General features: G+C 38.7%; 1 protein-coding gene across 6 annotated transcripts in view; it reads left to right on the top strand.

Annotated features, from left to right (window-relative positions):
- Positions 1–27,046, top strand: part of sash1a (SAM and SH3 domain containing 1a) — a 359,575-nt gene that overhangs the window by 265,011 nt on the left and 67,518 nt on the right. The window contains exon 1 of one of the 6 annotated variants that reach the window (XM_037537757.1): positions 3,301–3,368. The exons of the other annotated variants lie outside the window; for them this stretch is intronic. Within the exon in view, the coding sequence (XP_037393654.1) occupies positions 3,312–3,368 (57 nt within the window). The 5' untranslated portion in view covers positions 3,301–3,311. Of the gene's footprint in view, positions 1–3,300; positions 3,369–27,046 lie in introns of those variants that run through there. 6 annotated transcript variants of the gene reach the window in all.

The raw sequence follows: 27,046 nt of genomic DNA on the forward strand, positions 1-27,046 counted from the left end.
GTGTACTTCCATTCTTATGTGTGCTGTAATCTCACTCTTTATCAGTGCAGTCGCTGGCACACACAAGTGTATGTGTATATGAGTATGAGTTTAATTAGCCCAGCTTGTTTATCTCAGCCATATTTTGTACAAGAGAGATGACAGATTAAAATACAGCATGCTGAAACAGCAAGCTGTCTAACAGCAGGGTGGCCTTGGAGAGAAAATAACATGCACTTTATCATTGCTAGCCTGAGTTTGATTGGTTTAGGCATCTTTGCCCTGAAAAGGTAATTACTATCAGGAATTTTTAGTTTTTTGTTTTTGAATCATACTAAATGTAAATTAAGCATCAAGTAATATGTTATTACTGTTATGGTTACAATGCAAAAAATAATGCAATGTAATTTATAATGTAATGTAAAAGTTTTGTTTCTTTACCCTGTAGTACTGTGGAGGAGTCAGAGACGTAATTTTGTTTATTTTCCAACCACTGTGTACATTTTTTCAGCATGAGGAAAGAAAACAAAACATATATCTACAGAAAATTATTCAACAACTACATATAAAATTATAAATTCATTGTTTCTTCTGTCCACCCAGTTTCTGCTCTCCAGCTTGGAAGCTCCTGTTTATTTACTTATTTCCCTTGACTTTACCCTTTTCTTATGCAACTGAGTTATTTAATGAAGAATGGTCTCTCACTTTTGCACAATATTGAACATGACTATGATCATGATTTACACTGTCTATAAAATATTTGAGAACAGCTTGCCTTCTTTTCTTTTTTAACTAAGCAAGATAAACCACCTGGCTTTGTTTAACATAAAATAACAGTTTGCAAATGCTGTAGGTCTATTTTGCATCTCTGAGCTTCATGTTAATTAAATTGTCTTTCTCCTTGTGAAGAGCAGATTTTCCCTAAATAATGGTAGACATATTTTCCCTCAAACTATTGTTAAAAGTGAAGATTGAAACTCTTTTGGCTCAAAGGAGGCTTTAAACATCTGAATGGCTTGAGCCCTGATGAGTGTTGAGATCTTAACAATCCTATAAATGTGTGTTATTCCCAAGGTAGTGCTGTCATAAATATTTTTGCAATTACTTATATGCGTGTTGGCTTTTAATATTCTATGGAATTTTGGAGTGGAATTTTAAAAAAATGTTAAAAAAGTAATCTTACTAACGTAAAATGATTTCAGACATCAGACAGTGTATTTTTTACCATTTCAACAGCTTTTATTGGGTAATTTTTAGGTATTGAGCTCTTCTGACGTTTGGTTCCTATCACTGCCTCTGTGAACAATTCTGCCTGTGTAAGTTTCTCTAGAACACAGTATTTCACCACTCTGAACGACTTTGTTTACAGCTTAACAGTTTAATTATGCAGAAATACCGGAAATTCCTGACATATTTGTTACTGTGATGTATTTACAATCTTACTCATATGTCCGTATAAACAGCTGGATGCTCTCCTTCAAGCTAAATATTTTGAGGAACTAGTCTGAACTAGTTTCCACAAGCTGGATTTAGAGTTCCTCCTTTAGCCTGAGGGTTTTATAGTCCATGTTGTATAGCAGCGCAGTGTCAGTGAGTTTGGTGGTCACTGTGAAGCCCATGGTGATTTGTTCTGTTTAGGCATGGAGGCTCTTGCAGGCCACATTGGCTGGACACTGTCTCATTATGGACTAAGCCTGAGGGTTAAAGCACAACCAGAACAGTGTCATTCTATTATTAACCATAATTTATCTGAAGCATCTCACATGGCAGACAGACTGTTTTCTCTTTCTCTCCACAATTACACACAACACAAGCTCACTTTTTCCAGCAGCTTTATGGAGGCTCTGGATTCTTGAAGCTCATTGGTGGGATGCAGATATTTTCTAGTCAAGGAGGACAAGATGGAGACTGAGGTTCATGTGATTAATGTAAATGCGTTGAAATTGTCATAGTATACTTCAGGAAAGAATGCCTTTTGTGTTTTTATCACTTGGAGCTTAGATCTGTATCTGTGTTTTTTGTAGAATTCCTGTAATCCCATGGCCTCTGGTTACATTCAGTGTTACATGCTGTAATACCAGCCTTGCATCATCCGTCTATTGGCAGCCAGTCATCACATCACTGAGATAATTAATCATTCCGCTGTATGGTTAATTAGCACTGGCGTGTATGAAAGGTATGGGAGGGAAAAAGAGAGATGTTTGAATGCTGGGTTTACCCACAGTGCTATATGTGACTCTGTCTGATACTCTAATAAATTATCACTCTGATGTACTGTGAGTACTGAGAGCTGTCACCACTGAGGGCAGTGGGTGAAGCTTTGTCAGCAAACTGGCAGAGGAGCATGTTTACTGGACCAGCTCCAAACATCCTTTGCTGTCTCACTCACCTGACATTTCTTTCTTTCTTTCTTTCTTTCTTTCTTTCTTTCTTTCTTTCTTTCTCTCTTTCTGTCTTTCTCTCTTTCTGTCTTTCTTTCTTCCTGCCTGTGTCTTTCTTTCTTTATTTTTTCTTCTTTCTGCTATTTTTCTTTCTTTCATTCTTTTTGTCTGTTGTCGGTTTCTGTCTCTTTCTCTCTCACTGCCTTTCTCTTGCTGCCTCTCTCTCACTGTCTCTAATTATGTCTCTCTCTCTCTCTCTCTCTCTCTCTCTGTCTCTCTCTCTTTCTCTCTCTTTATATTTAGAGAAAAACCCTATATGACTCACTCTGGTAATTGTTGCTTTTTTCTGTATCCAGTTTCATCTTTTCCTTTCCCTTGCTTTCTGTATGTAGGCCATTTATACATCACTGCCCTTCATCCTGAGATGGAACGTGTGTGTGTGTGTGTGTGTGTGTGTGTGTGTGTGTGTGTGCCTGAGGCCTGCAGGCTGTGTTTTAGTGTGTGGGAGGATGCTGGCGAGAGTTAACAGTAACAGGAAATGCCAATCATCCCACAGGAGCCAATCAGCATGCAGCCCAACTGAGCCAAGGATGTTGCACACTACACACGCACACCTCTGGGACCACAGCTGTGCTCCGTGTGTGTGTGTATGTGTTGATTCTGTTGTCACACAACAACAGCAGAGCCCCCTAGAGACAAATGTTTGTCACATAAGCTAAAAGTACTGTTTGTGAGTGTGTGCCCTCAGGAGAATGGTTATGTTCTGATTTATGTATGGTCACTCTGGCTCCAGCTGCCATGCATTGTTCTTTCTACAACTTAGAGAAAAAGGGAGAGAGAGAGAGAGAGAGAGTGAGGAAGCAGTGTATTGAGAAAGACAGAAGGAGAAGGGAGGGCGTTCGAGAGAAAGGAAGGGAGGGAGTTTGGAGAGAGAGAGAGATTCAGCGGTTTATGGTGTGCCTCAGAGTGACTCTAACAGAAGAATCTTTCAGAGGCTACATTGTGCTGGTGAGTACAAGCCTTTAAAAGTTGCATTCTATTTTTTAAACACAGTGAGGACCACATTTCTAAGGCCTGATTTAATCTGAAGATTTCGGAGTATTTCCAATGGTTTATGTCAAGTCATTTGATGAGGGGCATTGTATTGTAGATGTTTTAACATGTGTTAGTGTTGGACAAAAGAAAGAATAGAAACACATGCACTTGTGTTTATGCTTGTGATACCAGAGAGCCAGTCTGGAAAATGCTGTAAATGCTGGTTTATAGATGCTCTGGAGGCCAATTTGAAGTTCAGTGGACCTCATCCTTCTTTCTCAGAGCATTATTGAGTTATTGAATGTGTGTGATAATACTATAGTTTAATGTATTTGTGTGTGGATGTGTGTATAGATCAGTGATGTAAGCATCTGACCTTTTGAACTCTCTTTGTTACTAGCTTCAGGCTTTGCTTGATGTATCACATACTCCTCTGTCTTTCAGTCTGTTTCCATCTAAGGGAAATGTGCATGACATAATAACAAGTATAATAATATATAGTAGCAGACATGTAAATTTTTGCTGTTCGTATCTCAAAATGTTGTACACTAGATAGATAGATAGATAGATAGATAGATAGATAGATAGATAGATAGATAGATAGATAGATAGATAGATAGATAGATAGATAGATAGATAGATAGATAGATAGATAGATAGTCTGAGAGAGACCATGGCCATTAAGTACAAGCTATTAATTTTGCAGGGGATATTTTTGAGGGGATTACATATAAGATGCTTAAGGATAAGAGAAAAGTCAAAGCAAAAAAGTGGGAAAAAAATAATTTAAGAGAGTTTAAAAAATGATGAAAAGATAGATAACAACTTTGAAAGACTTAGTAGGTGACCAAAACTGTTGCTGTCAGATAAACAGCACTTAAAGCTTTATGTAGGCAGAAAATCAAGCTCCACTTTTGCTTCAGTCTGAAACAAAACCATGAGTGTTTGTGTCCATCCACTGTGAAAAGACAACTCAATGTTATGGATGTAGCCAACAAAAGGGAAAAAATCTAATAATCTGCTAGTGTTTTCAGAACAATGGCACATCAGAGCCCAGACCTCAACATCACTGAATGTGTTTAGGATTAATTGGCTTGTGAAAAGCAAAAATTTCAACCAACCTCTAAAACATTGTGGAAAATGGAAAACATATGTAAATATAGCCCTGCAGATTTGCTTGAAAAATGAAAGCAAGTAAGTATGTTTAGCTATTAAGGCTCCTATGTCATTTTATGTTTAAACATGTTTTCTGCTTTTTTCCTGATGCTGAAATGAATCGCTGGTACTTAATGACAGTGTGATCTTTTCACACTATTGTACTTGCATCTCACCATTGTCTATCACAAACTTAATAACTCGATTTTTTATTTTGTGTGAACATTTTGTGACTAGTGGGACAACAGAAATGTTTTAAATCATTGCATTAGTTTATATTAAAGTCAAACATTTTTCCTTCACCTTTCCTCCAATGTTACCATTTCAGAGCTATGAGGTTTCAGTACAAGAGTGATGATATACACAAATACACCCTTTGACATGACAGCATATAGCATAAACAAAGGCTCCATTGGCAGGTCACACCAGTGAAATAAAGAAGGCAGGAAGGGAGACAATGAAGCTGTTACACACACACGCACACATGCTTCACACATACATGCTCTCACACTCCCCCACTCCACTGATGCCAAGGAAGTGAAGACAATGAGCTAAGATTGTGTGATTATGGAAACAAAACTGTAATGCACACAATCTTTTTTTTTTTTAGATAATGTGCATACAGTAACACACACACAAACACACACACACACACACACACACACACACACACACACACACACACACACACACACACACACACACACACACACACACACACACTCACAGAAGCACACACAGAGTTTCTTGTGTTGAGCTTCCTGTCTGGAAGGTCTCCAGCAGCATCTGGATCAATGGCAGAGAGAGAAACAGAGAGATATTGGGTTGGGGGAAGGGTTTTAGTGGTGAAAACTATACACTCTCCAAAAGCTTGCAAAGTCCCAGCTGAGCTGCTGCTCAACATGAGAGAGAGAGAGGGAGGGAGAGAGGAAGAGAGGGAGAGAGGGGGGTGTGGGCATCTGCAGAACTTTGTGGGGTCACAGCATCACACCTACTTCACTGAACAGCCTAATCAGCACTGTCACCTGACAGAGAGAGAAAGAGAGAGAGAGAGAGAGATTGTTTGGTACTGTTGTTTCAGTGATACTTTATGATCATGCCAGTAAGGCTTGAAATGGTAGTACTGTAATTAAATGTGATCATGCCAGTAAAGATTACTGAACTGAATTTACAGACAGACTTGAAGAGACAGAGAGACATTGTTCATTCTTCTTGTTTCAGTGATGTTCTGGTACTACTGAAAAGAAGAAAGATAGACAGAGAGAGTTCATTCTTGTTGTTTCAGTGATGCTTTTTCAATACTATAACTAAATATGATCTATAAGTAAAACTTATTGAATCAGAATGAGAGTGAGAAGAGATAAAGCAAGAGAGCAAGAAAGAGACAACATATGAGAGGGGGAGACAGAAACAAAGGGAGAGACAGTGAGAATGAGAAAGAGAGAACAAGAAAAACAGGGAGACAGTATGAGAGAGAGAGAAAGAAAAGAGAGCAAAAGAAAAATGAATTGCAAAGTGAGAAAGACAAATAAAGAAAGTAATAAAGAGAAAAAAAGACAGAAAAAAGTATGACAGAAATAGGAAGAGAGGTGGGGAAAGAGAAAAAAAGACAAAAGGAAGGAAAGAATTAAAAAAGAATGTAAGAGCAAGAGAAGGAAAAGAAAGAAAAAAGAAAGCATGAGAGAGTGATGCTTTGGCAATACTGCAACTATGATCATGTCAGCAGGGTTGTTTCTTACTATAAGCAGTTGCTTCGGGACCCCAAGTCACCACAGGACACCCTGAATATGCACTTTTTAAAATGTATTTAATATAATTTGTCAAAAAGAATGGAAACTCATGGAAAACTCAGAGTAAGAAACATACTGTAAAGAACATAGTTGGTTTATTTGAATGGTAAAAGGTGCAGCTGTCTACCAGATGTGATGAATATGCAGAGGGTTTGAAAGTGGAGTGATCTGATCAAGGCTGTCTGTTTCCATAGTAATCACAGCACTGAAGGTGAAATCACCTGCAAATCCCTTTAATCTTTCAGTCTTTCTTTTTTCTCCTCATCTTCTCTTCTAAATGTCAGTCTGTATCATTCTGAACCTTCTAAAGCCCCTGAGGATGGAGATATATACATGAATGTGTGTGTGTGTGTGTATGCACGTATATATATATATATATATATATATATATATATATATATATATATATATATATATATATATATGCTGATTACTCATCCCCCTGGTTAACATGGTGACCGTCACCATGGCCACGCTAATGGGACAGCATGGACTCTGGGGCTTTCAATCAGAATAGTGGTGTTCCCCTCCTCATTACATCAGCTCAGAGAGAGACTCTGCTGGGCAAGCAGCTGCATCCACTGTGCTAATTGCCACAGCATGCGTGCATGGATAAATGCCAGCATGTTACTTCTGAAATGTTCACTACTGTTCAGAAGAATCACTTGTCATACAGCACTCAGAGGTAGTCTTGGGACAAATTTATCATCCTTTTTTTTTATTGTGTAATTTATGAATGTATTGAGGTAGTTGTGCTTTATCATATACAAAAGTGTAAACTTTCAGCAATATTAAAACAATCAACCTATCCTTTTGGTCCAACTTAAGCAAACTAGAAAAGCTGTATAAAAAGTATAAAAAGTATAATTCTAAAATAGGCCCTTTAATACTTATACCATATTCATATACAATATATGCAGTTTAGCTTGAATGCTAGTTGCGGGTCTTACATGTATGTCTGCAGTAGAATGAGCTAAAGGCAGGGCATAGAATTATCTGTCAGAGTCATTCAGGTAAACATGAATAGGCTCCACATACCACACATGACCTAATGCTAGATCTCATCCCTACTTAGACATTCATGATGTCAAACGTGATGTGTTATGACAACATTTAAATTATTTGAGTGAGGACATGGAGTGTGAGCCTGTCTTTCGTCTGATAGCATGAGGAGCTTTAAGAGAGCCTCAGTCACTCCAAGACGGATTTGTGAATGCATTAAAGCTTGTTGACTTTCTCTATTTTCCTTCAGCCCTTGAAGCAGTTCATATACAGACAGGCTTCTACCACTCCCTCTGATTGAGACCTATAATATGGAATTCTATTCAGTAACCCAAATCAAATATCAGTGTGCTCAGTGTGGAATTAATATGTGGTTTCTAATGAGGCTTTCCTCTTTGCTCCATCAGGGACTTGGCCATGTTCTTTTCAACAGACACATTAGAAGTTTCACTTGGAAGTAGCAAGTGGTTTCTGAATTAATAGCTTTACGATCCAAGAGAGTTTTAGCAGAGAAGTGAGTTCTGTTCGACAGATGTGTGTGTGAGACAGAGAGAAAGAAAGAAGTAGAGGGAGAGAAAGTTCAGTGACTTAGATAAAATGTGTCATTCTCCAGATGTGTGTTGACTTCATCCAAACACAACACCACCGTTTACAAAGTTTCAAACAGCAGCAAAGCCACGCTGAGCTGGCTTATGAACAATCCTGTGTGTGTGTGTGTGTGTGTGTGTGTGTGTGCTGTCTGTAATGGCTGTATCATTCTGAAGTAAGGAAGTGCAGTGTGGTAGGCACCACTGACATCATTGTGCAGTAAGGGAGAGAAGCGTGTCATTGGACTGTACCTCACTAGTGTTGTTTTCTTCAGGATCAGAGTAAGACTGTTTTAGAGTATTTCTGCTTTCAGACTGTGAAACTGTACATGCATGTGTTGAAGTCTGTAATGACAGACTTCATTCTGCAGTAAAGCAGTGAAGTATGTTAGACACCACTGACATTTTTCTGCTGTAAAGGAGTGAAGTATGATACACACCACTGACATTGTTTTCCAGTAAAGGAGTGAATTATGGTAGACACCACTGATATCATTGTGCAAAGAGGGAGGAAAGCATGTCATTAGACTCTAGGCCACTTGTGTTGTTTCACTCAAGATCAGTGAATAACTGTTTGAGTGTTTCTGCTGTCATACTTTGAAACCGACTGCAGGTACTGCCCTCTTAAGCATTCCTTCAGTGAAAGTGAATATAATGAAGCATGACCACCCTGTCCACCCTTTTTGGCACACTGAGAGCGAGCGTACACACACAAATAAAAGCTGTGTACATTTTCAGGACCAACTAAATGGTCCTGACTTTGTAAAGTGCTTTTCTGCAAAATGTCTTTTCACTTCTTGACTAAAAGGCAAAGCTTTTCTTTTTGGTTGCTGAGGTTAGGTTAGTTATAGGGTTAGGCTTCTACTGTATATATTTAATGCATACAAGTCATTCTTATCACCGAGTAATACATAGAGTACAGTGAAAAAGTATAAGACATCTGAGAAAATTATATGTAAAGCCGTTTATCTGGACAGTATTTATTTGTTCAAAAAATTCATTTTTGTTAATTTTATTTAATAAAATGAGCATGCTAGTTGTATTTCAACTCTTCCAAGTATTGTAGTAGTACTCTTATTTAATTGTTAAGTTTTGGATAGAAGCAAAAACTTGAAAACAGAAAATTATCCAATTGACGTCAGTCAGTTGTTAAAAATCAAATCTGCAGCAGCAGCTGTATGCCAGGGCACTTTACTGAAGGAGTCGCTGAAACACTGCTACAAGGAAGAATGTTGCTTTACAAGCCCCAAATGTCTGTGTTTAATCTAGAACAGACAAAAAATGTTCATGTGAATTAGCTTAGTGCAAAAGTACTACTACAGTCCCATAGTGATCAGTAGAAGAAACGAACATTTTCACAGAGGAGTTCTTTTCCTCATTTTTTATGGCTCTAATTATGGTAGTCACTGTTCACCACTGAACAGATCCATGCAATGGCTAGAGTACACCAAAACATCAGAAGCCAAACTTATGATATATATATATATATATATATATTCTTTTCTTTCAAGAAAAAGCTCTAAGATATTAACATTAAACACAACAGACAAACACTATGTTGCAAAATAGAGCATCCATCATCACGTTTGCAGAGTGGTATGAATTGTTTTCACAGCAGGGTGTTCACATCCTTTCCCTTTCATCCTCCTTGGTCACTAGCAGCTCAAGAGAGAGTGACACCATTTCATACACAGAGCAGAAAAAAAGTTTGATTTGATTGGATTAATTGAGAATATCATTTGATGGAATGGCCACTAAGGGCCCTTCAGAAAGAGATTTAAGGTTGTTTTTAGTGGCAAAACCTTTTTTTCAGCTGCCTAAGACTTGATTTTCAGACGTAGGAACACATTTACTTCAAAACAGTGGGATCTTACTGCTCACCATGTGGCTGTGAGGGACAGGGATGCAGTCATCCTGCTCTAAACTGAAGGAGGTGTGGCAAAAATAAGGCTTTATCTATGAACTAAAACGTTCTGTGTTTTGGTAGTTACATGGAAACGTGGGACAGCATTTTTAAGTAAATTTATATTTTTAGGTAAATTTATCAAAACAAAAAATAAACAAAAAAGTTGAAATTTTTGATTTTGTAACATTTATTGCTATCTCTATTAATGCCTTAGGTTTAAATATATCATAACATAATCGTAATTGTAAATATCAACAGTCTGACTATGTTTTTTTTTTTTTTTTTTTTTTTATAGTTTAGTGTGTGTGTGTGTGTGTGTGGGTGTTTGTTATTAGTGCTGGCTAGTATTCTAGATTGCCTCTGTTAAAATGAGGAATGAGCTCATTGCTGAAAAGCATTTTATTACAGTGTGAAAAACAAGAGAGCCTTGTTTCTTCCTCTATGTACGCACAGTCTCCACCTCATCTCTCAGACACACACACACACACACAGAGCTCATAATTACAGATGAGTAGAGCTCAGTAGAAGAGAGCAGATGGAGAGAAAATGGTTTGTGCGTCTGTTTCACATGATTCTGCTGCTCGTTTTATCCATGTAAAAATAGAGTTGATGATGAAGGTTAACTCCAGCTCTGAAATTAAAATGTGCTGAAAGATCAGAGGGTTAAACTGAGCGGAATGTGATTTTCATGGCCTGACTACAAGATCATTAACCTTCAGATCTGTCATTTCACTGTAGTGCTTCATTTGCGAGTATGAGTGTGACCAAGAGAGATGGAGAAAAGAAAGACGAAGATGTTAGGTGCATATTGCAAGCAGAGAGGTTTTTCAATATTTAGATAGATTAAACCGACTCATTCTTTTTATTTCGCTGTCTCTGTGTGTCTGTATGTGTATACACTGTGAGCACATCTTGCAGTCAGATTCAGAGAAATCCCCGAGTTAAATCTTTTTTTGCCAATATTGTCTTTGCCTTGACGCCATGACTCTGCCAGTTATGACTGTTCTGCACCGCAGAAGTGCCAGTCAGAGCTGCCGTCTCTAAACACTGTCTGTCTGCCTGTCTACCACAGAAGCAACACTGAACAACTCCTCCAGTCATCCGAGAAAAACAGCAAAATACACTATTGCCATCTGACACACTCACATCACACGTGACTGTGAAACCAGTGGTCAGTCAAGAAGTATGGAGCTAATTCCATGTTTCCATATCTCTCTCTCTCTCTTTTTCTCTCTCTCATTCATTTGCCTTGCTTACTGTAACAATAAAAACTGTAAAAGGGTAGTGTGCTCTCCTAGCTACAGTAAGGGACTCAGAATTTAGAAGACTGCAGCAATACTTTACATTTACACACACTTGCTCTTGCACACCCAGTCCAAATCATACACTAGTAGAGTGTAAAACTGCTCTTAGTCCTTAGCACCTTCTCTGAAAATTAGGTGTAGCTCTGAAAGACTTGCTGAGAGTATTAGCAATACAAAATAAATAAACAATAAAAAACCCTACCCAAATCAGCATTAGCACCAGTACTTAAAAGATAGCTAACCCAAAATACCAAAAAAGACACCTTATTGGCCAGGCTAGGGAGTGCAACAACAGCACAGTCTGCCTTTTTCTAAAAACAGTGTTGTTCTAACTTTGGTATGATGATGAGTTTGTTTTTGTAGTTTTTAAACGAGCCTCCAGCAGAGAGGTGTGTTTATGAACATCAGAATGACATTACATCTGCACTGACTGCGCTTAGAAAAGCCAAACCCTTCCTGATCAGCACCACCAGTCCTTTGTCTTACCTGATGTCCCCTTTCCTTTCATCCTTTAGCAACAGCAGGGAGCTAAATGGGCTAACGTGTGTGTGTTAGTGTTTATGTATGTGTGGCGTCAGGCTCCAGTATGTAATGAGCAAAGTGAGATGACCTGGATCCACGAACAGACAGAGGACACGAACCAGCACTGTTTTTTTTCCTTTCCTCTCTTCTCTCACTAGTCTGTCCCTCCATCTGTTCCTGCTGTCAGTTTTGAGGGAAAGTAAATGCCTCATTACAGTAGTTGCAGTTAAAGGGTCTGGATCATGGAAAAAACAAATTTACCTCACTATTATCAAGTAAAAGGGTTTAATGTAGTATATAAACATTGCTAAAGTTTCAAAACATACAGATCATACAGTACATATATAGATACTTCAATTTTGAGTACATTGTTTTTGTGATGTTTTATGTCTGACATAACAAATATATCTTTCTGTAAATTTATAGCGATACTGAATATAGGAAATATTGATACCAGTTGTTGCTAAAGCAGTCGTAATATTTACTATGGTGTTCATTCAGTTTTGTCCTGATTTTTAGTGCAATACTTTGTATCCCAGGACAGTGTCTTACAGTCCTGCAGCCACTCAAAGGCAGGTAGGAACAAAGGCATACACCAGCCCACTGTGTCCCTCAGGCATCAAATGCTCAAGAGCTGGAAAAACACAAAGCTTATATTAAGGAAAAAGAACCAGGGTGTTCTGAGGCCTGCAGAGTCATGCTGACAGAGATGAACAGTGTAGGAGTGTGTGTTGGAGTTGTTTCCTTCCTGTATAAACCCAAGCAAATCTCCTTAACTTTTTTAGAGAATGGTACTCTTGATATTCAGTCATCTTTGTTCTTTGATGTTTTTGTAATAATTTCCATGCAGCTCCCTACACTTCTTTCAGCAAGTGTCTTTTTCCATTCTTACGTACTTAAATATTGCATTCTTATGTATTTATGGTTGAGGACCCTTATATACTTTATGCAATTAAGATTTAGCAATTTTATATGGGCAAGTTTAGCATTCTTGTGTAGTTAGTTATTTCTTGTGTAGATAACATGCCAAACATACCTTTGTTCTGAAGGCTCAGCATTATTTTGCAGTTAGAATACTACAAAACAGCATCCTTATGGCCTGTATTTTAGATTGATAACATTGTAGCTCCTACACATGGCCAACATAGTGTGATACGAAGTAGAATATTTGACTATTAAAAGTGTGTGCGTGCGTGCGTGTTCCCACCATTTCGTCACAAATACTGTACAGTGGTAGCGCAAACTTGTAAGCTGATATGCCATAACCACATCCATAAGAAAAAACTATTAGTCTGCAGTCAGAGTTGTTATTGTTATTGAAACAGTACTTGTTTTATGTGAGTGCTGACATTATTATTATTATGATTATTATTATCAAAATAACAGAAATAACTGAGGCTTGTAAGTCATTAAACTGAGCATGAAAAACACAAGTTTTATAGGTGGAACCGGAGAATGGATTTCTGTACTGGCTGGGTAATGGTGAATGAATGTTTACACTTTTGGGGTTTCGGTGAAGTGGAAAACTGAAGACCGCATACCCAACACACACACTCATCACTGCCCTGACCAGCTCATCAGCTGAAACAGTGTGTGCATATGTGTGTGCCATTGTGTATGTGCAGATCTGTGTTACCATGAGAAGGTGGAGGCTTTTTGTACAAGAGTATCTGTTGAGAGACTGCGTGGTTGTTGTGCCAGGCAGATCCATTGTCTTGGCCGAAATAAGCTCTGTACGAGCGAGTCTGCGTGTGAGCTCAGTCCATTGATGGGGAGGTTATTGGTTTCACTAACATACACAATGATGATCGTATAGTTTTGATAACCATGTTCTAGATGTGGGAGGAAAAAATGATAGTGTAATATCACAGTATTTTGAATTTAAGAATAAAGTCAACACACGGAGACTCATGTATTTATATTTAATTGCTTAATTTAGTTTTAACATGCGTAATGGAAGGAATTAAAATCACAACATAGGCAAGTACACAGACAGTCACTGGGGGAGCTTGAGCCCCTGCCCCTTTGACCTTAGACTGTTACAAGTGCCCTCTAGGTTGGTGTGTATAATAACTGTATTTTATGTTACCTTTGCCAGAGAGATGAGCCTCAGCCTAGACCCAGGAATAGAGACTGTGGGTCAGCTTGGGTTCCAGGAGATTTATCATTCTTGGGCGCCCCCTCTGGTGCAGTGCTGACCACCTGTGGTTCTAATTAGAAATTCCAACCTGTCCCACATCTCAACAGTGCTGGAAATCTCACAAAAAATGCAGATAGCATCTTTAAAGAAACTGTTACGTTCCATAGTGTAGCTCTTTTTGACAACAAGAAAACCTAATGCTGGCGATAATAATAACATCCTATGTCAAGTTTTCATTATTGCAAAGAAACAAGGATTTAAGGATTTATGTGAGATGAGGCTCTTATATAGTTATAACTTTTAATTAGTGATTAAAGAGATTAGTGAGTAACAGCAGTGCATGCTGGCAAATGGAGTTCAAAGTGAGGCAGTGCTTTTGCCTATTTTTGGAAAAAAATCTTAACACTATGTTTGGTTTTATCTGAAATACTGTCTCTTTTGATATGAGTGATTCCTATATACAGTCAATTCAATGTAAATTAAGAAAGGTAAATTCATGATTATATTGCTCTTTTCTCCCCTTAAGCCCCTGGCTGGTTTTCTAAAGGTCTGATACTGAGCATCACAAATGTATAAATATTGCAGTAAAATCAAATTGTGGTAGAAGTTTACTTTCATATCACAGGTATGTAGCAATTCTCACCCCTACCACAGAGTTACTGTTATGGTGAACATGAATAACCTACTACACCTACAGCCTGTGTGTGTGTGTGTGTGTGTGTGTGTGTGTGTGTGTGTGTGTGTGTGTGTTCACATGTGACCCCAGGGGGAGCTATTGCCTCAGTACTGAGCCTGTGTGTGTATTAGGGATGATTAAGTGAGCTTCAGTAAAGTGGCTCATACTCTAGTTTCGCTATACATTGATAACTGTGTTCAGTTCACGGGAAGTTTGACTCTGACCCTCTTCACTCTCACTTGATGTGATGTGAAGTCAGTGCTTAAAAGACTGGTTGATTATATTCAGAAATATAATAGTACTGGATTGAACAAATATAGCTCCATCTCTGAATTCTGTAGCTTCTGCTTAATGAATTAACATGGATTTTTAACACAGTGTATTTAAAGAGGAAAGTCTTTCTAATTGTCTTCCCCAGTAGAGGCTGACCATGTGTGTAGCCTCACCTTGGATCTGACTGAAATATTATTGCTGTTACCATAGCAATGTCCCTCCATGGTCCAATCCCCCTTGCTTTGGTTCAGTGCCAGGGAGGGGTTTAGTCCAAAACACACACACACACACACACACACACACACACACACACACACACACACACACACACACACACACACACACACACACATATCAACATCTTACACTGTTTTCCAAACACTCTGTACACTAAACAGCTACGCACAAATATCCACACACACGTACATACATACATATTCACACAATACACACTGTTTGCCAAACGAACACTATGTATGCAGAAAAAGCCTACACATATACACACACTTTCGCACACATGCACAAATGGATTGTGAATGGCTGTTAGTGTGATATTTTGCAGGGTGGCATTGGTGCCCAGTGGATGCCAGCGGGCATACATGCTGCAGCTGTTTGCTAGAAAATTCTGCCGACAGCCCAGAGCCAAAACTCATAACTCACCAGTCTACATACAGTGCTCACATAAACCTACTGCTGCTGCTGCTCTCTCTCTCTCTCTCTCTCTCCCTCTCTCCCCCCCTCCTCTTTGTCGCTGTCTTTGTGACTATCTCCTCTTTTTCTGTCCTTCCCTTGCTTTCTTACTGTATTCTTTTTTTCTCTGTCTCCCTCTCTCTTCTCTTTCTCTCTCTATCGCCATCTCTTGCTCTTTATCTCATTCCCTCAACTGTCTCACTCTCTTACCATCTCTTTCTCTCTTTCTTGCTCCATTTTCTGTCTCCCTTGCCTCACCTGATACCTCCTCTCTCTACCTCTCGATCTTTCTCCCTCTTCTCTTGCCTCTCTCCCCTCTTTCTTCCCTCTATCTTGCCTCTCTTCTTTCTTTAATCTTGCCTCTCTTTTTGTTCCTCTTACTTCATCTCTCGCTGTCTCTCTTCCTCCCTTTTCTCTCCATCTCTCTTACTGTCACTTTGTGTCCCTGTCTCGCTCCCTCTGTCTCTCTCTATCTCTCTCTCTCTCTCTCTCTCTCTCTCTCTCTCTCATTCCTTCACCATGCTGCCTTCTGCTTGTGTTTGGCATTAAGTCAGCTCAATTTCTCGCCTGCTGATTCGGTGGCCCCCCTTTCCGCACCCCTCCCTCTGCGGGTACAGTAGATGGTGGAGAGGTCAGCAGTAACTGATAGCACTCAGAGGCTAATTAAACAGTTATTGATAGTAAGTGACAACACTGGTGGCCTCATGACCCCTCTCTCTTTTCTCTCAGTGCCTCTCCCTCATCCTCCTTTCTTTCTCTTCTCATTAAACCAGTTATTTGCTAAATTAGGTGTGTGTACATGTCTGCATGTGTTTGTGTGCTTGGCTGGTTAGCTAGAGGCCACAAGTAGTAATTGGGGTCTCTCTAATCTGTTTTGGCTGCAATATGAACATGTGAGAAGTGTTTCTCTCACTACCACACACACACACAAGTTCACACAAATAAAGTCTAGCTGTATTCAGAGGAATGAGGAAAAAGCAGTTTTGTTAAGTGTTTTCAGATTTATTTTCATCAGGTAGAAATCATTTACTTTTCCAGCACTCTTACATAGCATAAAACACTCATTAGAGCACCAGGTGTATTGTGTGCATTGTGAAATGTGTGTTTTTCATATATGAATTCTGCTAAAGTCAGAGACCACCATCCATTTACAGCCCAATTTCCCATAAAGTTTGGACGCTGTGCAAAATGTAAATGAAAACAAACTGCAATGTTGTGCAAATTATTTAAACCCTATATTAACATGTCAAATGTTAAAACTGAGAAATTTTAGTTTTTTTTTGATGGCACAGAAGGTCAGGGCTACAAAAAACTGTAAAGTTGTGTAAAAAAAAAAAATAGACCTGAAGGTTAATTGGCAACAGGTTAGTAAGATCACTGGGTATAAATAAAGCATCTTAGAGAGGCGGAGTCTTTCCGAATCAAAGATGAGGAGGGGTTCAATGTTTCTCAACGTAAAATAGCAGAGAACTTGGGGATTTCATTGTCTATAGTACATAATATATTTAAAGCATTTAGCCAATCAAGAGAAATCACTGTATGCAAGGGAAAAGGCTGAAAACCAGTACTGGCTAGCCAAGATCTTTAGGCCCTCAGCACTACATTAAAAACATTCTTTTGTGGAAATCACTGAATGGGCTCAGGAATACTTTTAAAACCACTGTCTGTAAGAACAGTTTGTCACTGCATCCACAAATTCAACTCCACTATGCAAAGAAGAAACCATATACTGTATAAACAGGACACAGAAACGCCACTGCCTTCTCTGGGTCAGAGCTCATTTGAGATGGGCTGAGGCGAAGTATATCAAGTAAGAACGGGAAAACATTTCCCTTTCAAAAGCAGTTGATCTCCTCAGAGATCCTCATAGTGTTTTTTAAAAGAAGAGGTGATGTAGCACAGTGGTAAACATGCCCCCGTCCCAACTTTTTTTGGAACGTGTTGCTCCATCAAATTCAAAATGGGCACATATTTTTCAAGAACAAATTTCTCAGTTTTAACATTTTGTATGTTGTCTTTGTTCTATTTATAATTAATATAGGGTATAAATGATTTGCACATCATTGCATTTTGTTTTCAAATACATTTTGCACAGCATCCCAACAGTCATTACTAATAGTCTTTCATTTTCAGGAGGTAATCCTGAAGAGACTTATTCTTATTTTGATTAACTTAAATAATAATGGGGAAAGTTAAAGGATAAATTATTAAAATATATAGAGATGGACTCCTAAAAAGATCTGGTAGACCATCAAAACTTTCATCGTCAGATAAACTGCATTTAAAGCTTTCATCTGTGAGAGAGGAGAAAATCAAGCTTCACTCTTTCTTCAGATCTCAGAGAAATCCACAGGTATTTCTGTCCATTATTCAATTCAGTGTTATGAGTCTGAAAGGATGTGTAGCTGTAAAGAAGGGGTTATTGAGAAAAGGAGACAAAAAAGAAAATTTGTGCATTAAACAAGCAGCTGCTGTTTCTTGAAACAAAGGGAAAGAATAATAAAGAGTGGACACATTACATACTGAAAAAAGCTCAATATTATATTTAAATGTTGAGGTTTCTGTGGTTTTTATTTTTTTCCTGATGCTGAAAAATAAATGTGGCCATTTTGACCAGAAATGAATAAATAAATGGTAACTTTTGCACAGTACTGTATATTTCACTGCAAGTAAAAGTGTCTGTGTCCAGTTACGTGAATTCATTGAGTTTTCCAAAATGGCATCAGAGTAAACATTGTTTTTCATACTGCTGAGAAAAGGTACACATATGGGTTCTTCATTCTGTCAGGAAAAGCAAAAAGAAAACTGGTGGCTCTGTATTTACTCACTTCTTGTTTTGTGTGTTTCTGCAAGCATGTCTTTGCGTTTCAGCTGAAATTGTGCTTTGCTAAGCAGGAGTGAGTGGTCTATAACTGGGGGAAATTCCAGTAAAAGTACTTTGTTTAATGTGCCCATGTTACAGTTTCGCTCATAAGTGATCATGTGTGTATCTTTAAATGTATTTTCCAATTTTCCACTGAGTGAGTGCAGTGTCATCACTGGACAAGGCTGTTGGTTTGCAAAAACTGTGTGTCTGTGTGCATGGCTCTGCTTGGCCATATGTAAAGCTGTGATCAGTGAAACATTTCTTTGCAATGTAACCTCTCCAGTGGCTTGGTTGCCATGGTGACCTTGCTGTTTGTTGTGGGTGGGAAGCGGATAGAGGCAAACATTGAGCATCTGGGTTGGATGGCCCAGCCTGCCAGCATAACTTAGCGCAGCCTAGTGGAGCGTTTCCTCCACAGCCCTGCAGTGCTTAGCCTCAGCTAACCCCTTACTAGCATCCTGTTTTGACCCATTTTATCCCAGTGCAAGACTCTTTCCCAAAGGACATCATTCATGGATCAGCACAACTGCAAAAATTAGCATCACTGGCTGTCTGATAAGGCACTGGTATTTATTTATGTTGGAGTGTTGTCCCGTCTCTGTGTTAATCCTGTATCTGTTGGCAAACATCCCCATTCGCAGCTGTCTCGTGCGGCTATGTAATCCCGTAGAGGCCAGGCTGAGTAGAGCTATTTGGCCTTGTTGGCTTATGTATTTAATTTCTCATAGGGCCTCTCAGCGATGGGAACCTGAGCATTATACTTAGTGTATGATGACGTCAGTGTAAAACCTGCAGACAAACCTCCGTTTTGAAAATGCTTTTCATATGTGTGCAACTTTTAATACTGTTAATACAGTAAATGGTATTAATACTGGTTATAAAACGTTAAATGATAGAATTACAGGAAACCTGCAATCTCTTTGTGCCCTGTATCAGTAGCAGAGCAAACTGCCCATAGGCTTTTAAGTGTGTTTTTATGGGATGTGTGTGTTCTTTATCAAAGTGCAGAGACAGGCAATCAAAATTACTGTCTGTTGTAATCAAGTGTATGTTCAGATTTGACAGATAGAGAAGAAATTTAAAAATTCTAGAGTATTTCTTCAAAAGACTTTTTTGCATAATTAAATAATTGAAATTTAATAAAAACTTGCTGAATTCAGAATTGCATTGGCAGTGATACGAACCAGATATCCAAAGTGTTTAATGCCTGTTAAAGCAACCTTACAGAAGCTAGATGCCATTCCATTAAATAGTTACAAATACATTGCTCAATGCCTGAAACATTGTTTTGCAATAGTTTCAAGATTAGATTTTTTCCTAAAAGGTTGATAAAGTTCATGGTGGAGAGGCACAAGAATACCTATTTGGACAGGATTTGTTTTCCATGCAGAGGTGAGGTAATGCCAGTTTACCACTCGACGTCTGTAATGTTTATAACCTATTTGTATGACATACGAAATTTCAGTATAAGTGACACAGATGGGAGTATCTATTCGGTTAATGCACAGCTTTTACTTCAGAAAAGAAAGCATGTTAAAAAATTAAATTTAGCCAATTTTTGCCCTGTCTGACCTGCTACACTATATTTCCAAAAGTATTTGCTCACCCATCCAAATCATTGAATTCAGGTGTTCCAATCACTTCCATGGCCACTTGTGTATAAAACCAAGCAAACAGACATGCAGACTGTTTCTACAAACATTTGTGAAAGATTGGATCACTCTCAGCTCATTCTCAGCTCAGTGAATTCCAGCGTGGTACCGTGATAGGATTCCACGTGTGCAAGTCCAGTCGTGAAATTTCCTCGTTACTAAATATTCCACAGTCACCTGTCAGTGGTATTATAACAAAGTGGAAGTAATTGGGAACGACAGCAACTCAGCTGCGAAGTGGTAGGCCACGTAAAATAACAGAGCGGGGTCAGCGGATGCTGAGGTGCAAAGTGAGCAGAGGTTGCCAACTTCCTACAAAGTCAATCGCTACAGACCTCCAAACTTCGTGTAGCCTTCAGATTAGCTCAAGAATAGTGTAGAGAGCTTCATGGAGTGAGTTTCCAAGGCCGAGCAGCTGCATCCAAATCCTTACATCACCAAACACAATGCAAAGTGTTGAATGCAGTGATGTAAAGCGCCACCACTGGACTAGAGCAGTGGAGACGTGTTCTCTGGAGTGACGAATCATGTTTCTCCGTCTGGCAATCCGATGGATGAGTCTGGGTTTGGCGGTTGCCAGGAGAATGGTACTTGTCTGATTGTATTGTGCCAAGTGTAAAGTTTGGTGGAGGGGGGATTATGGTGTGGGGTTGTTTTTTAGGAGTTGAGCTTGGCCCCTTAGTTCCAGTGAAGGGAACTCAATGCTTCATCAGACATTGGATAATTTCATGTTCCCAACTTTGAGGGAACAGTTTAATGATGACCCCTTCCTGTTCCAACATGCCTGTGCACCAATGTATAAAGCAAGGTCCATAAAGACAGGGATGAGCAAGTTTGGTGTGGAAGAACTTGACTGGGCTACACAGAGTCCTGACCTCAACCTGATAGAACACCTTTAGGATGAATTAGAGTGGAGACTGCAAGCCAGGCCTTCTCGTCCAACATCACAAACGCACTTCTGGAAGAATGGTCGAAAATTCCCATAAACACACTCCTAGCCCTTGTGAAAAGCCTTCCCTGAAGAGGGCCAAAGGGTGGGCCGACATCTTATTAAACCCTATCGATTAAGAATGGTATCTCATTCAATGTCATATGCGTGTGAAGGCAGACAAGCAAATACTTTTGGAAATATAGTGTATCTGAAGTGAATGCACTGTATCATGAGCATTGTTATTAACTTGGAAATACATACCCAACAGTCAAAATAAAATCAGTTTTTTCTGTAATTTTATGTTTTAATGTCCTATGTTGAACACCTGGGGTTGGACAGTACATATGGGCTTGATTTTAGCCGCAGAGGCACTAAAGTGTTGTGCGTTCATACAAAAGAAATTCCTGATAGTGTTAAAACGTCATTGCCCCACCTCCTCATGTAAAACTAAACCTGTCTGAATGGGGCTCTATTTTACCCTTATCGACATTGCATTTATGAGCACAAGTATATTCATTGGTCACTTTGCATAGTAAATTAAATGGCCTTCTGATTGCACCATGTATTTGCATTATAGACATTGCAGCCCTTGGTTCCCATCACCACCATTGAAAAAATCTGAATTAGTATGTTTTTCTCCAATGCTCCATTTCACATTAAACTACTCTGCATGACTTTGTTTACATCTCAACAAATGAATAATGAAGAAATTGTGAAAAATCTGTGGAATTTCCCTTTAAATTGATACTCCAGCCCTTTTCAACCTAATCTCTACCTGCCACATCTGTAGCACACAGTTGACTATCAAGGACAATAATTTTGACACTGAAGCAACTGTCCATTGGCTTGTATTATATGTGCTAACATAAGAATACAGTGACTGGCTTTTACTCTGTGATTATGCATAGACTGAAAGAGTGAAACATTTGCAGTAAGCCACAAAAGGAAAGGGCACACATACACAGTTGTTGAGTTTGTTTATTCTTGAACTGTGGTATATGCACAGAAGCTGAGAACTTGATATACAGCTGTGAGAGTATGTGGCTGCGGTTGCACAGATGAACATGATGGGCCTGTAACAGGTCTCACACTGCAGCCAGGTGATTATTAGGGAAGTTGACAGCTGCTAGAGCGTTTAACCATTTATTACAGACTCACTCACTGTCTACATTTCCCAAACTCTAATAGAGCTACAGAAACATCTTCCCTATAGGGGAATAATCAGACTACACATTCAACTCTTACTCTGTTTCTTTTGGCATATTTACAGAATTGCCATTATAACAAAAATCATATTTCCCAAAAGGTAATGTTATATAGAAGGAAAAACATTGTCACAGGATTTTATTCAAGTTATTTTGGACCATTTCAGTTGGTTCATTCTTGATTAAATATTGCAGTAGCTGGCATTTTCAAATAGTGTTAAAAAAGAAAAGATATATAACAGCGAGTTATAGATTAGATTCATTTTGTATTAAAATTATTCTGATTAAAAAAAGGATACAGGCCCCCTGCATGTTGAAAGACTGACAGCAGAGGGGAGTGTTGAGCTCTAGCTGTCTATAGAGAGAGAGAGAGAGAGAGAGAGTGTGTGTGTGTGTGTGTGTGTGTGAGTGAGAGAGAGAGAGAGAGAGAGAGAGAGAGAGAGAGAGAGAGAGAGAGAGAAAAATAAAGCTTATCTAAAAGAGCTCTACCCAGCCTGCAATGTTAAGTAAGACAAACCTTTTGTCCAGACTGTTTGCCCTCAGAGACATTTAATTAATGATTTTAACATCACGACCGGGTAAGGAACATTTACAGAGTCAATGACACTTATGAAAACACACACACATTAGTGAAGAATTCCTGGGGTCAGTTAGGGGTGGGCAACATGACCATTTTAAGTACATATCATAAATGTAGTGCAGTGCGTGTGTTAACAATAAATAAAGTCTTTGTACTAGATTTTGATAGTATTATTATAAGATGGAGCTGATCCACTAACAGGTATCTGGAAAGATGGAACTTATCCAGTAACAGGTAAATGCTGGGTCCTATATTCGACAGAAAATATAATGCTTCACCTGAAAACGGCTTATTTTGAAGCTTACAAATTTTTAAAGAAAAGGTATGGCATAGTATTGGCTGATACTCAAGGTTTCAGTATTGGTATCAGTATCGGAAAAGAGTTGTAATAGCATCTAGCCATCTCTTCTGCTTGTGCACTGTGTTTGTTTCAACTTATAAAACCTCACAAAAGCAAGTATCATGATGCAGATTGTGTATTGTGAAAATATCATGATTTTATTTTATTATATATTATTTATCATTTTTGCCATGTTGCCGAGCCTTACTATCTGTTCATTAAGGAGTTTATCCCCAAACATCTGTCCCTGTGTCCTGCTGCAGTAAGTTGGAATTTCAGCATTTCCCCATGCTGTAACAATGCTGTAACTTAATCACTCACCACAGACTCCCCTGGGCTAATGTGGACACACATGCACACACACACAAATTCTCCCATGACATGCACTTGTGTGCTCTTTTGCTTTAGGAAAAATCCCAAAGGAAGGTTCACAGAGCGCAAATCCCTCTTGAAATGTGATCTAATGGAACATTAGGTGCTATGTTGCCTACAGAGAGAAAAGAAATGGGGAAGTTAGATTGCAAAGCTCCAGACTAATAGTGCTCATGCAGACATATTCAGTGTTTACAGTGTATTTACAGTCACAAAACATTTGAGTTCACCCCCCCCCCACCCACACTCTCCCCCTACTGTATCTGGACCAAAAGAAACTCTTTGTAAGTTTTGCATTACACTTACATAACCTTTCTGCCATGAACCCTATCACTTCTTTGTTTTTTTCTTTTTCTTTTTTTACTCCAAACCATTTCAAAATACCACCTGTTTTTACAGTGTGTGAACATTAGAGTTTGTCAAACATTGCTTAAAATAAAAATTGGTGTCAGTTTACCCATATAAAATGAGGTTGGGATACAGGAAATGTAGTCTAGTACAGTTTCTCTATAAACTCGGCCCAATTCCTCATGATCAGATTCATTAAGATTAACTATCCTAAAGAGTCATCTCATAAGACTGCAGGTGGTAGGGTATGAGCATATAGGCATACCCAACTGTGTAAAATGCTATTTGTCACACTAGTACATGGAAAAAACAGACATCATCTCACGTGAGAAACCTGCCAAAATATCAGGGCATCACTCGCCAGAATAAAGGAAAAAAACGTGTTGTTCTACAATGATCAGATTGTTGTTCCATCTGATTGCTGGAAAACATTGAAGTTGCCTCTTCCTTTGTCCCTCAATCTCACTTGATGCTGCACCCTATGAATAAAATCTCATTGCTTTAACATATGTATAAATTAGCCATTTCTGAAGTATAAGGCTTTCTTACGACTGTAATTAACTATATTTAATGTATTCTACTGTTTAAACTACTTGTTTGACTGTATTGTACTGTATAAAATGCTTGTTTGACAGTATTCTACTGTATAAGCTGCTTATTTGACTGTATTCTACTGTATAAGCTGTTTGTTTGACTGCATTCTAGTTGTTTACCAGCAGCATTCCTATAGTTGCATCACAACTCAGCAACACAGTTTCATTAAGAGTGGCATTAGAGTAACTGACATTTGCACACAAGCGCTTATTTATATATGTGTTACCTTCAGCAGTGAATATACACACATGTGCACAACACAAATATACATGCTCATGCTTCATAAAGTTATTTTGCTTTCTGTGGTTATACATTGTGTTGTGCACAGCTGGCTTTGAAACCCACCGCCCTGACCCAGAAATACAAACTCAACACAAATACACATGTGTGTGTTTCAGTGAGAAGACTGTTTGAAGTTAGCTGTGCCTGCATTGTGAAAAACGTGCCTGTGTTTAGACTAAACTGATGGTAATGTGATAGCACTAGAGGTCCAACAACAAAAGGTGGTGAGTTCTTTGAAGTAGAGGAGCCACTCACAAGTCACTTCAGTCCACTTTAGACTTTCTAGGTGAAAGAAAGGTGTTAACATGGATTACTCACAAATTTGTATTCACTATTTGCGCTATCTGAGTGCGCAGGTATCAAAATACACACACATCAGAAGTTAATGTCATCTCAGCCTGTGGAAAGTTCTAATGTGCGAGTGTGTGTTACACCTGTCCCTCTTTCTTTGCGTACCAGTCTCAGCTGTATCAGTTGTATTATCACTGCACTATTCCATGCAGAAACATGCCCTTGAACAGGCTACAGTCAGGTCAGAGTTACCGACCTCCACGCTCACTTCAATACCCAGGAGTAAGGTCTATGCTCATAAAGTTTGTACTCACCCACTGCCCCCTTTTACAAAAACTTCACTATGTGAGTAGAACAGCTTACAAGTATAGAATATTAATGATAGTGTGATACCATCCATTATTATTTTCTTTAAAAACTACTAAGCTTTACAATTTGCAACTGTACCTGAAACAGTTCACTTAAAATACTTATCTAAATCAACCATGCTCAAACACTCTAGTATCTTAAAATTGAAATACATACCCAACAACATGACGTATACATGTTTTTTTCACTGTTTTATTTGGTTTGAATACCAGTCGTTAAAATAAAAGAATTTTAGTATAAGGTGGGGTTCGCACATTATACTACAACACAGTTTTTCCTGACCAAGACACTTGATTCCAGTTGTTTTCAATGGTAGAGACTTGTTTTCTACAGTCTTACTTGGACACTCTGAGTTCAGTGGTCAGTAACCTATGTCTTTAGTATTTTCTGTATGGTAGCCAATCAGATCAAAGGCAGGGCAAGCTTATAGTGGCCTGTAATTGAGGGGGAATTAGTAGTAGTAATTCTTTCACTGTTCAAAATCATAACTTTTTTCTTATATTACTACTACAGAACAGTAACAATAATAGAAGAAAATCAAACTGAACTGTAATTGCTATTAATGTTAAAGTTTATCATCTGTCTACAAAGCACTTTGAGCTGCAATGCCATTGTATGAAGAGTGCTCTAGAAATAGTTATCTTCACTATTATTATTCTTATTCTAAAGAAAAGGTTTTATTAGTTTAGCCTGTTGTTGCTAACAGCACGTTTGCTAGTGAAACTTTCTGCTTCTAAATATCAAAAAAGTACCAAGACACAGCTGACTGACAGGCACCACACAGTTACCACACTGTTGTTGCTTAGAAATCAGACAGAGGCAACTTTCAAAATACAGTGTGAACAGCTACACATTGTTATGTTAACATTCATATATGCATGTCACTACTAATATTTTTACATGCTTTTATTAGTTTTCAGTACAGTCCATTCTGTCTTTGATCCAATTCTCAAGGCAGGTGCTCTTGAGAATTGAAACAAAGTTGTCCTTTTTTCCTCCCACTGATACCCAGTCCAACATTTATGTTAATATCAGTGTGATACAGATACTGACTGTTAGATCTGTGTCACCTTTATATAACGGTAGTCCACACCAGAATAAGGTGAGCATGGTTGTCATCCCCTATGTGTACACTGCGGTTCCGCTGGACCAGAACTGGTGCAGGGAGCTGGTCCAAAGTAGCCCACATGGTTCTGCACTGATCCACCACATCAGTGGAATAGCAATCAGGCCTTCGCAAGAGAGCCACTGTGTGTGTGAGACACAACTACCAGTACCATCAGCTCTGCAGGTGCAGAGAGAGAGGTGGACGGTCTGATGCATTTTAATTGTGGGTGGAGAGAAAGAAGACAGGCTGGTGTAGAATGAAGGTAAAAGCAAAAACAGTTGAGATATGTTGCATTCAGAGGAATCAGTCCTTATGGTCAGGCTGTAATTTATTTATTTTGGGCATGTGTTTTGATTGCACTCATTTGCATGGTTTTAGCCCAGATCAAATGGATTTAAAGATGTAGTGTTCCCCGCAGCCAGGTAGCAGGAGGTTAATCTTCTCAACATGTCTGAGACTACATTCACTATGATCTCACTGCATAACCCTAAAATAAATGCATATATACAGACACATACTTTTCCCATGTTTAATGTTGGACATATTTATAGGTGGTGTGGATTAGTTACAGCTGTGCTAGCTGTTTAAGTTTGTGAAGGTATGTGTGTGTGTACCACTTCCTGCCTTTGTTTCCCAGTTTTCAGTTACTTTCTGCATTCTTTGGGTAT

Source organism: Pygocentrus nattereri, chromosome 4 (assembly GCF_015220715.1).
Source record: "Pygocentrus nattereri isolate fPygNat1 chromosome 4, fPygNat1.pri, whole genome shotgun sequence".
NCBI classification, from domain to species: domain Eukaryota; kingdom Metazoa; phylum Chordata; class Actinopteri; order Characiformes; family Serrasalmidae; genus Pygocentrus; species Pygocentrus nattereri.